This window comes from Ostrea edulis, chromosome 1, assembly GCF_947568905.1.
Source record: "Ostrea edulis chromosome 1, xbOstEdul1.1, whole genome shotgun sequence".
NCBI lineage: Eukaryota > Metazoa > Mollusca > Bivalvia > Ostreida > Ostreidae > Ostrea > Ostrea edulis.
This window is the reverse complement of record NC_079164.1, coordinates 56,386,352-56,398,917: the sequence shown is the minus strand read 5'-3', so window position 1 is coordinate 56,398,917 and position 12,566 is coordinate 56,386,352. Positions and strand designations below refer to the sequence as shown.

At 35.0% G+C, this 12,566-nt stretch overlaps 1 protein-coding gene across 2 annotated transcripts in view; it reads left to right on the top strand.

The window, feature by feature from the left end:
• LOC125664640 (zinc finger CCHC domain-containing protein 8-like) overlaps nt 1–12,566 on the top strand; it is a 202,117-nt gene that overhangs the window by 57,595 nt on the left and 131,956 nt on the right. For both annotated transcript variants that reach the window (XM_048897481.2, XM_048897482.2), the window contains exon 6: nt 12,324–12,427. In XM_048897481.2, coding sequence (XP_048753438.1) covers nt 12,324–12,427 — 104 coding nt within the window. The remainder of the gene's footprint in view (nt 1–12,323; nt 12,428–12,566) is intronic.

The following is a 12,566-nucleotide window of genomic DNA, read 5'->3' as shown; positions in this document are numbered from 1 at the left end:
TCTTGGAACATCCTTTTCTGCTTTTCCTAAACATGCATTTTTTTTTTAATTTTTACACCATATTAGCAAACCCAAAGAAGTATTTCTAATGAGAAAGACAACATATGATTATAATCTGCCGATAATAAAGTCTCCCAAACGAAGTACTGGCTGTATAAAAGTGAGCTTTTTCTGAGTACTACTATTTTCTTCCACATTAATAACTCCCTTACACTAAGTCAATGTCAATTTTAATTTTATTTAAAACATTTACATAAAAAAAAGACCTTGATTTTTGCCATAGCCCCCCCCCCCTTTTTTTTAAAAACCAATACTAAGTCCTTGTTCCCCTCTCTTTCGTGTTGAAACTCTAGGTCTAAATGTAAAGATTTTCCCTATATATTTGCATGTAAAACTTCGATCCCCTATTGTGGCCCCATCCAACCCCCGGGGTCCATGATTTGAACAAACATGAATATGCACTATGCCAGGAAGCTTTCGTGTAAATCTCAGCTTTTCTGGCCTCTTGGTTCTTCAGAAGATTTTTAAAGATTTTTCCAATATATTTGTATGTAAAACTTTGATCCCCTATTGTGGCCCCATCATACACCCGGGGGGGGGGGGGGGGGGGGGGCATGATTTTAACAAACTTGAATCAGCATTAAGTCAGGAAGCTTTCATGCAAATATCAGCTTTTCTGACTAAGTGGTTCTTGAGAAGAAATTTTTTAAATATTTCCCTATATATCTTGGTATGTAAAACGTTGATCCCCTATTGTGGCCCCACCATACCCCCAGGGGCCATGATTTGAACAAACTTGAATCTGCACTATGTCAGGAATCTTTCATGTAAATGTCAGCAATATGATTACAATTCGGTTAGAAATTATTATTAATATGCAGTAAGTCTAGAACTTAAACGGACAACGGAACGGAGCACGGAAAATATATTGGAAGGAGGTCGGCATTTTGTAAAACCAAAGAGCTTATGAACAAGGAAAGAGAGAACGGAAAGTCATGCTCAGAGTCCACCGTTTCATATACTTCATGCAAATGCATGTAATGTATCTTAAAATCATCATAATTTATTATGAGAAATATCAAGCAAGTGCCTGTGGGTACCAACCCTCGCCTCCCGGCTTTGTCATTTCCTACCCCCTACCCCTTTCCTTCCTTTTCCCACCGATTGTGATAGTATATTGTAAGAAACAGATATACTGCAAAAGACTTCAATTATAATTCAACAAATTTTATTATATGTTTTAATGGCTGCCACAACAAATGACGATTTTATGAACCTAATCAATGAATCGGTTTTCATCTCCACCACCTCCCTCCCCCGAAACAACATTGAAAAATATGTAATAATTTTCTTAAGGATGTATGCTACACCAGAGAATTTTAATCTAGATGAAAAGTGAAGAATATGTACAATATTTTGAAGTTGAAATTTTTCACATTTACTTTATTTTGTCAAACAAATACAGTTTTAGTCGAAGATAATCTGGAAAAGAATTAAAACCCCTGCTGGACTCGAACATGCGACCTACAGTTCAGCAGTCGGTATTCTTTTTTTTTTTCCCTCTCTATTTTTCTTTCTTTCTCTTTTTGCAGTCGGTATTCTAACCTGCTGCGCTACTCGGTTAGGTATTTAAATTGAAAAGGACAAGTCAAATATTGCTGATATCGATTTTTCATCCATGTTTTTAAAGGAAGTCAGCCATTATGACGATGTAGAGTACTACCTTAACAATTTTCCCCTAACACAGCCATTTTATATCTGACTTGCTTTTAATCAGACTTTATATTTTAGGGTACAAAACAAATACTTTTTCAGTATATTATATTTATATGATTCGTTTTCAGTATTTTAGTTTGTTGTTTTTTTCTCTTTTAACCAACTACTTTGATAATGGGGGGGGAGTGGGGGGGGGGGGGGGTTCCAGAAAATGACAAAGCCGGAAAAATGGAGTGGCGCTTGATATTTTTCACAATAAACTATAATAATTTGGGTTGTTTTTTTTTTTTTATTTGGGGGGGGGGGGGGGTAGGGGTAGGTTTCGTTTCGCATTTTACAGGTACACCAGGCTTTCCACAGATAATGCTTGTCTCATCGATCGATATAAAGCCTCGACTGAAATAATTTCTACTTATAACAAGCAGGCACAGGGACGCTATGCCCGCTTTGACCCGAACTCTGTGCTACCATAAATATAGATATCTATATCTAGATTTCGGGCCCCAAAAAGCCTTAACCCCTGTGATTCGTTCCTATCCAAGACATTGTGTGGTAAGATCACTGTTCTCGGCAGTTTACATTGAATAGAGGGGTAAAAATTCTTGCATATTTCTATTATTGAAAAAAAAAGACCTTCAACGTAAGCTTACTACGAAACAGCTATATCCAAATGTGTCCACTTAGCCTAACAACGATTTCATAAAAAAAGAAGAAAGAAAATGAGGGGGAAGTGATCTAGTACATGTAGAAGATTTGTCTTCCATTTCTCTTGAACGCTTTGAATTAAAATAATATTTAAAGTAGGGATAGTCCATTAGGCTGATATATTCATAGCAAATAGTACGAATGTACTTATCAGAATAAAGTGAGTGCGCGCACACACACACAATTATAACATATTCAATACATATATGAAATACTAACTTAGTTTGAACGTACATGTGTTTAGTGTAATATAATTACAAAGTGATCGGGCCTCGGGCCCAAGTTTTAAAAACTTAGTCCTCCCTCTTCATATGCATGGTGATATAATAAATACAAAGTCTTTCATAATATGCATGATTATGCATGATGCTGCGAAATATTCAACATTAGACATGGAATCTAACAACAAAAATGGTTCAAAATGCCCCATCTTTTACTATATTTCCGCAACAAAGACAACTTATATGAATGTACTATACATGTATTGATTGATTGAATATTGTTTAACGTCACTCTCGAGAATGTTTCACTCATATGGAGACGTCACCACTGCCGGTGAAGGGCTGCAAAATTTAAGCCTATGCTGGCGCTTAGGCCTTTGAGCAGGGAGGGATCTTTACCGTGCCACACCTGCTGTGACATGGAGCCTCGGTTTTTGCGGTATCAAACGAAGGACCGCCGCATTTATTCGCCTTCTACGACAAGCAAGGGGGTACTGAGGACCTATTCTAACCCGCGGATCCCCACGGGATGATATATGTATTGAAAGTATTTACTAACTGATTTCCCAATATTCATAAGATTTTAGAAAACCGTAAAAAATTCTTGAGGTAAATTCTGACCGCCTTAAAAACGTTTTTAGAGATATGCCCATAGTGGCTTTTAAAAGAGACAAAAATTAAAGGAAAATTATAATCAATAAATATAATTACATATGATTGATACTATAAGGAGTCTTGGTTACATTTTAAAGGCATAGGGTCTAAGATATTGGTGAAATTTTGCATGTTTCAAAAAGGTGGCGAAATTTAAGATCATAACTAGAAAATCACACAATGTTCTTCAGAATGTTTACAAACACATTGGATAACGATAGTAATTACAAAATAATTCCCTGTTCTCATTTGCCTAAACTGGTACCCTGTTGATTTCGCATCTCTTATGTTTGTATGTAGCCACCAATCAGCGGGGTACAAGTTTAATATATTGTCCTCCAGACAAAATTTTTATATAGGGCTAATAGATAACTCATAATTAATACTACAAATTTCTTTTTTGGAGTTCTTGCAAAATATTGTGATGTCATTTTTTGAGATAAAAGATAGACCCTATGCCTTTAATGTTATTCAAATTATATTAAAACTATATAAATTCGTTTGTACTTCAATTTATCATAACTTTTCAATATTGATTCCTTTCTTGCAAGTTGTAATAGTGGTGTCTTTTCTAAAATATTGGTGGCCTTGAAAAAGGCCGTTTTGACTGGATCTTGATAGTCTGCAGCACAGGTTAGATGCCATTCAGGTACACGAGTCTCCCCAGGACCTGCACTTCACAGGATCAGTCGAAGGGCTGATACAATGCTGCGATTAAACAGGCGATTCCCGCGATCATTGAGGTGAACTCCATCTTCAAGCCAAATTCTTCAAAAATGTACTTGTTGGCCCGTTTCTTCTTGCGGTCATATAACTTAATATCATAGAATGACACAGAATTAGATTTCATGAATATACATAAAAATAAGCTAACTTTATATTACATGTATATAATGAAATACGCTTTTTAAAAAATCTCTATAAATTAATATCTAAACATAATAAAATCATTAAAATAAATATACAATACATGCGATCAATACCAAATTAAAAAAATAGTAGACTAATTATTATAAAAAACAATACATGCGATGCTTGGAAAATTGAAGAATTACCGAGTTATGTAGACATCGGCGATGACTGAATTGTGATCATGAATCACTGTTTTATCAGCTAATCCAATCGTCATTAAATATGATGCGGCCTGTATGATACATCATAATTGTATATACACGATAACAAAGAGGATCAGCGTACAGTCGCATACATATACCATGTTCTGTTTTTAAAAAAAAAAAGGGGGGGGGGGCACCTTCTAACTCGGCCAGCATTTATTGTAAGATACAGGGATGGTTCACCATGACGTAACAATCAACGACACGTCACACTGGCTTCCAAGTTGAAGACTTTGCACACTAAATTTGAGCTTTTAAGTCGGGCCTAAATCAAGGGGCGGATCATGAAACTCTAATGATTTCGATCCATTATTCTCGCTGATCCGTAATACCATGGGATATGCACCCGTGATATGTGTTTACCATGATATAGGAGAACTTAATGGTGAATAAATGACTTTAAAATTCGCAACATTTTAATGTGTTGATATTTCCTACGTTATATTACCAAAGTACGGGAATCAGTGTACGCTACGTCAGAATTAAATTTGTGACGTCGCTAAATAGATAGTCTGCAGCAGGCGAGGTCGCGGCGGCCATACCAGATCGAGAGAGTGTTTACATTGCGGCGTACTGGTCCTTGTAGAATTTGAACGTCGCATTGCCTCTTATAAATCGTTGCAAATGGTCGCAGTTGAAGAGATGATGAAGTGTAGGTATGTTTATTCCTCCTCTATGCGACGGGTTGCTTATAACCGAGACAAGTGCACGTTGCGAAGTGCGAGGGCAGGCCAGGCTTGTATATCGAGCTATTGCAGATCTTACGGGGCTGGATGTATGATCAATTGTGGAAATTGCTGTTTTCTGTTACAACAACTGAGAAATGCAGTTTGAATCGCGGTAATACTTGGAACAAAGCGATGGGGTTAGTGCCATGCCAGGCATGGCACTAAGGGTTACTGACATGCGCACTAAGGGTTAGTGCCATGCCAGGCATGGCACTAAGGGTTAGTGCCATTCCTGGCATGGCACTAACCCCTCTGTGACGTCACATAAAAACACAAACAGAAAAATGAACCCCCATATCCCAACATTACAGTAGGCTAACAGACAATGAAACACAACTTGAAAACAATAAAATAATAAACAAAAACAAATAAACACTGAGAACATTCCATTAATAAGATTACACCCAAAGTTTATCAAGTGTAAAATGGTGTTAGGTGTAAAACAGTTAAAAAAAAAATTTTTTCTTGAAATGAAGACTTACTACCCTGAGTTAGTGCCTCACTCTGCAAGAACATTTGTAAATTAATGTACTTATTTACTAACTAACATGCACTACGGCTGAAATCAAAATTTAATTGCTTTATGGGGAATATAATTATTATGTAATAATTTAATACCTTGTTTACAGCTTAACATATCAAAACAAACTACTCTTTTTTTTAACGTAAACCATTGACTGGTTCGATCTAGATGGAAAGGGTATAATCACCAGAACATTGTATCATGGATATCCATCATTATGATTCTGTTTCGATCAGTTGACTTGTTCTGTAATTATTACTGCTTCGTAAAATAACTACGGACAGTACGGTTACAAAATTTAGCATGGCAAGCTGATTGTATCCATCAGTGATAATTTATTGCTATTTGCACCTCAAAACATTGATGTGTCAAAGAAACTTTTCTAAATATAAAATTTTTAATCAGTGTCTTGAAAATTAAGTTTCTTCATTAATAATTTGTAATTAATTATTATTGCAGGAGATTGAGAACCCAAAAGGTACATGCTGTGCAAGAAAGATGTAAACATACGAATTCCTAAATGTACTAAATATTAAAACATCAACTGCAATCTTCAGTGGTGACATCCAAAAGTTGATATGCCATTGGTACTTCAAGTGATACGACCGTGACATTGGAAAATCCTTTTAACTTATCATCACTTGAGCCTGAATTGCAATCCTTTTGATACAGACATTTTTTTAAGTTCAGTTTCGAACATTAATGCCGCTGTGTCATCTCTGGAAATGGAAAAGCCTACCACAGAATCTGATGAATTTTTGAACATTCTTTCACAAAAAGGGATCTTCTTTATTTTGAAGAAGGTAGCCCAGGAACTGGAAACCTGTTATCAAAATGATCTTAATAATACACTGGACAATATTCTAACCTAAAAAAAAACATGACAAACCCGATTGAACTCCTGTGATGAAGCATCTCAAAACTCAAATTATGGTAGTCTTTCAAGTGACATTGAGGAGTTCAATAGCGCATTTGACAGTAAAGTGATTTTTATTCAAGTTCAGATTGTTGTCATTATAAATTTATAAGATTGAGTGTTCTCATAGCCAACATTTTTCAAGTCTACTTTTGATGAAATATAGTATTTTCTATTACAACTTATTATGACATGATTGTTGTTGTATACATAAATGTTCTTATCCACGAATCATTCACTGTTCTTATAGGTTTTTTTTAGCCTGAACTATGTAGCAATGACATGTCAAGGTAATCCAGAAAATGTAAAATCTTTTCTTTGATATGACAAGGATTTAATTTTGTAACAATTAATATCTAAAAGTCCTGTAACCCTCATTAAAGTCCTTTATAATCTGACTTCACTGGTTGTAAGATTTTGAGGGTAATTGCAAGACTTCTCTCTTTGCATACTTTTAATACGAAGTCCTGGAAAGCAATGTAAAGTCTTGCATTATCTTGAATGTATCAAGTATGAGATTTTTAGGGAATTTCTGGGACGATGTTTTCGTCTTCATTTTATAATAAAGTCCTGAAAAACACAAGAATGTCCTAGAAAAACCTGCTGCTATGAGAGTGGGACTTTGTAAGACATTTAGGTAATAAATATGTCCTAGAAATTCTTGCAAAGTCACTCTTGATGTAAGTGGGATATTCCAGGACAAATGCAGAAACATGAAGTCCTGTATTATCCCACTGCATTAGGACATGGGAGAAGTGGGACTTCACAAGGAAGTCCCAGGACTTCCAGGAATATCCTTCAATTAAGCAAAAAAGTGGGATTTATTTTCAGAGGGGGGGGCCGAACACATTTTGTGCACACTGAACACGTTTCGTGGAAAATCCTTGATTCTAGGGCCTTCTAAGATGTTACTTGACTAACTCATTCTAAAAGAAAGATTTGGAATGCTTTTTAAGGGAGGTATCATGTTCTTAGTTATTGGAAACAACATAAATTCTAATGAACTTTAAATTTTAATTTTTTTTGGCTCAAAAGTTGGAGGAGGCAGCTGCCTCCTCCGCCTCCATGTAATTTACGACCCTGGGTGACGGACGGAAGTGACGGATGGCAATGATAAACCTTTTTACAGAGCTACAAGTCACCATCTATCATCCCTAAAAGTTTGAAGACTCAATCTTTAACCGTTTATGAGAAAACGCCCGGACAAAATGTCATTTGAAAAACGGAAATTCGGCCGTAACTTGCGACCGGAAGTGAATTTTGAAAAAGGATTAAAGGGTACTCCAGAGTTGGATAATGTCAAAAATATCTGTAAATATCGTAGTAAAAAGTTGATAGATAAGTGAGATATGCGAAGACAAAGAAATATCAATTTTTCGAAGTTTTTCTGTAAAAACCGGAAGTTGTTGGTTAAACTTCCGGTACGTGTAACATTTTTTGAAACACCGAAAGAGACCGAATTAATCTGTGCAAGTTTTATTTCAAAAGCATAATTTTGAAATTTGACGTTTCTTTTATTCACTTCTGGTGATGGATGGCAATGATAAACCTTATTACAGAGCTACAAGTCACCATCTATCATCCCTAAAAGTTTGAAGACTCAATCTTTAACCGTTTATGAGAAAACGCCCGGACAAAATGTCATTTGAAAAACGGAAATACAGCCGTAACTTGCGACCGGAAGTGATTTTAGCAAAACCAAAAAAAGACCGTTCTAGACAATCCTATTTTACATCTTTCCTGAAAGTTTCATGAAAATCTATCCAACCGTTTTTGAGAAATCGCGTGCACAAAATCGGTAAGAAAAAGAACAATAATAATAATAACTAGAAATCCTAATTGTTCGCGAACAATTAGAGGTCTTTCCACCTTTTCAGACATTCAAACAATGTCTCTGAATACAAAAAAATGTGTACTTTATATGCTTTAGACGGTATAAAAATTGCTTATTTTCAAAGTTTCTAGATGACCTTGACCTTTGACCTTGACCTAATTTTCAAGGTCAAAGGTCAGGGATGTCACTTCAGTTGGTCCTGTCTTCCTACAACAAATACTTTAGGAATTGTAAATTTCTACGCTAAATTTGAAATTTTTAAGGGCATTAATTCCCGTTAGGGATCAACGAATCATCAAAAACAGGAAGTCATTTTTTACAGTTGATCAGGCAATAAGTTTAGTGAACATTTCGTGTTCGTCCCATTTACGGTTTCCATACTGTAGTGATAACAATGGTTTTTACGCAAGTCGCTGTAAATCGAAGAAAGTTCAGAGTCGTAATGCAAGACATTGACTTAAGGTATTCAATGTATAATGACCATATTTCATATCTAATAAATGGATGGTGGAATTTTTGTAATCATGGTATCATTTTGAAGGGTTCATCAAATAGAAATAATCCACCATAGGAATTTTCAAAATTTTGTTTACTGCTTGATTTATTTCACCTAGAATTTAACATTGAAGTATATGGGAAAAACATGTATTATTACAATATTTTAAAAAGAAATTATATTTTCACAAAAATCTCTTGGTAGAAAGTTACACACACTTTCTCTTAATGAAAATATGAAATAAAATTAATCATTGACCACACACATTTTTAGAAAATTAGATTTTTCTTATTTTTACAAAGGGCAGGCAACTCTTCCAAAAAGTTTTAAGTGCAAAAAGGTCAGCTTCTAATCATTTACCAGTCATGTGAATTTCATCTGCTTCACTTTCATCATTATTTAACAATAAACATTTATGTTGATCTAAATCCTTCAAAATTGTTCATTATCCTTTCATTATACATGGAATACCTTAAGTTGGTTCTTGACTTATTGTGCATATTATAACTAATCTGTACTTTATATGCTTTAGACAGTGTGAAAATTGCTTATTTTCAAAGTTTCTAGATGACCTTAACCTTTGACCTTGACCTAATTTTCAAGGTCAAAGGTCAGGGATGTCACTTCAGTTGGTCCTGTATTCCTACGACAAATACTTTAGGAGTTGTAAATTTCTATGCGAAATCGAAAACTTTGAAGGGCATTAATTCCCGTTACGGATCGAGAAACCATCAAAAACGGAAGTCATCTTTTACAATTGATCAGGCAATAAGTTTAGTGAACAAATTCGTGTTCATACCATTTACGGTTTCCATACTGTAGTGATAACAATGGTTTTTACGCAAGTCGCTGTAAATCGAACAAAGGTCAAAGTTCAGAATGGTAATGATATGCGTTGACTTAAGTTGGTTCTTGACTACTTGTGCATAGTATACCTTATCTGTACTTTATATGTTTTAGACGGTGTGAAAATTGTTTATTTTTAAAGTTTCTAGATGACCTTGACCTTGACCTAATTTTCAAGGTCAAAGGTCAGGGATGTCACTTCAGTTGGTCCTGTCTTCCTACGACAAATACTTTAGGAGTTGTAAATTTCTACGCGAAATCGAAAACTTTGAAGGGCATTAATTCCCGTTACGGATTGAGAAACCATCAAAAACGGAAGTCATCTTTTACAATCGATCAGGCAATAATTTTAGTGAACATTTCGTGTTCGTACCATTTACGGTTTCCATACTGTAGTGATAACAATGGTTTTTACGCAAGTCGCTGTAAATTCAAGAAAGGTCAAAGTTCAGAGTCGTAATGCAATGCGTTGGAATAAGTTGGTTTGTGACTACTTGTGCATACAACACTTTTTCTGTACTTTCAATGCTTTTAACTGTATGAAAAGTGCTTATTTTTAAAGTTTCCAGATGACCTTGACCTTTGACCTTGATCTGATTTTCAACGTCAAAGGTAAAGTATTTCATTCCAGTTGGTTCCGTCTTTCTACGACTTATATTTTAGGAGTTTTGAATTTTTCCGTAAAAATCGTAAACTTTCAAGGCCATTAACTCCCTTTAGGGATCACCGAAAACTTAAAAGTAAACACTACAACGCTTCAGCTTGATCGACTAAAGAATTTAGTGAAAGTTTCATGCTCTTATTATTTACGGTTTTCTAGGTGAATTGAGAACAAGGGTTTTTTGCGTAAAGCCCCATAAGTTCGTTAGGGGTCAAAGATCAAATACGCAGGGTGAGATCTGAGCATGTTTCGAGATGTCAAATATGATGGTCTACATTGTTTTTCGATAAGTCTTAAAACGTCAAGAGCTTCTCGCGGCGGAAAGAAAAGAAGACAAATAATAATAATAATAATAATAATAAACAGAACAATAACAAAAGGTCTTTCCACAGAAAGGTGGAAAGACCTAATAATAGAGGAAAAGAAACATAAGAATCACTATAAGGTCTTCCGTTGAGACGGAAGACCTTAAAAAAAAAAAAAAAAGGATAGTCGAAATTTACATTAAATCTTCCTGACATAGTGCAGATTCAAGTTTGTTAAAATCATGGCCCCTGGGGCTAGGATGGGGCCACAATAGGGGATCAAAGTTTTACATAACTAGTAAATAGAAAAAAATGTTTGAAAATTTTCTCCTGAAGATCCATTGGTCCAAAGAAGTTTACATTTGCAGGAAAGCTTCCTGACAAAGTGCAGATTCAAGTTTGTAAATGTCATGGTCCCCAGGGGTAAGATGGGGCCATAGTAGGGGGTCAAAATTTTACATACAAATATATAGGGAAAATCATTAAAAATCTTCTGAAAAATCACTGGGCCAGAAAAGTTTATGTTTATATGAAAGCTTCCTGACATAGTGCAGATTCAAGTTTATAAAAATCATGGTCCCCGGGAGTAGGTTGGGGCCACAATTGGGGTCAAAGTTTTACATGCGAATCTATAGGAAACATCTTTAGATATGAGCCAAGGTGACTCAGGTGAGCGATGTGGCCCATAGGCCTCTTGTTTTAATTACACAATTATTTACGATTTTTAAAAAAAATTAAAATAAAGTAATCACATTTCAATTATTTTGATTTTGGAATATTTTTAATGATCACTAAATTTTAATCATTTTAGCAGTATTAACTATATATAGTCTTTTAAAAGATGTAAGCATATATGAAGTCTTCTCTCCGAGTAAGTTCTGAGTAACAATTTGCGGTTACAGTCAAAGGAATTGTGCTTATAGAAAAATAAATGCAAGTGGCAAAGACAAGATTATGGTGTGAAAAGATATATTTAAATATTTTCCCCTACATTGCCAAGAGTAGACTATTTCATCCCTGATAAAAACTTTGAATTAATTCGACACTGATGAACATGATGACTTGGTACCTATATGTATTGGGTCACAGTTCAAGGTGAAACAACATGAAATGTATATTTTCTTGAATATTGTAGTTACATTAAGTCATCAATTAATGTGAGCGTTGGTAGGGGAGATGTATTTCTTATGCAATACTTTCAGAAAGCTTGTTTTGATAAGAGCTCAATTACATCTGTCCAATTAAAGATTGATTAACGAGTATAATATTTGTACAACACAAAATAAGTGATTCATACCGTGTGAAAGAAATTATCTAAATATGAATTGTAATAAAATGAAAATATGTTTTGGAATATGTTGTAGTTATTTGAACAATTCAAGAGATATATTGACTTGTCAATTGCAGAATGCAATGAACACATTACGAGAATAATCTTAATTTTACCTCAGACCTAAAAGCAAAGGTATTGGCGCAAAAATTGCACCAATCAGGTTTGACATGATTTTGTGTCATGCACTTTTATCTGTTTATAATGAATAAACATCTGACGGATGTATGCAGTGCACTTTAAGGAATTTAAACTTGTGTTCTGTTTTTGTAGATTATTGGTGCTAGTCAGTTTCACAGAGAGTGCATAATTGACAGGCTTGGTTTCCTTCTGACAGGACAGGACACATCTCTCACCTATGGATGGGAGATGCCAGTGTATCCTTGAAAGATAAGACTGGTTGTTAACATTGACATCAGTCTTGCCGCATGTGACATTCTTTTATGGACAAGAAAACTTTTAATAGTTTGGACCTGATATGTGCTAATATGGTTTGGTGACTGCTGCCAAAAAACG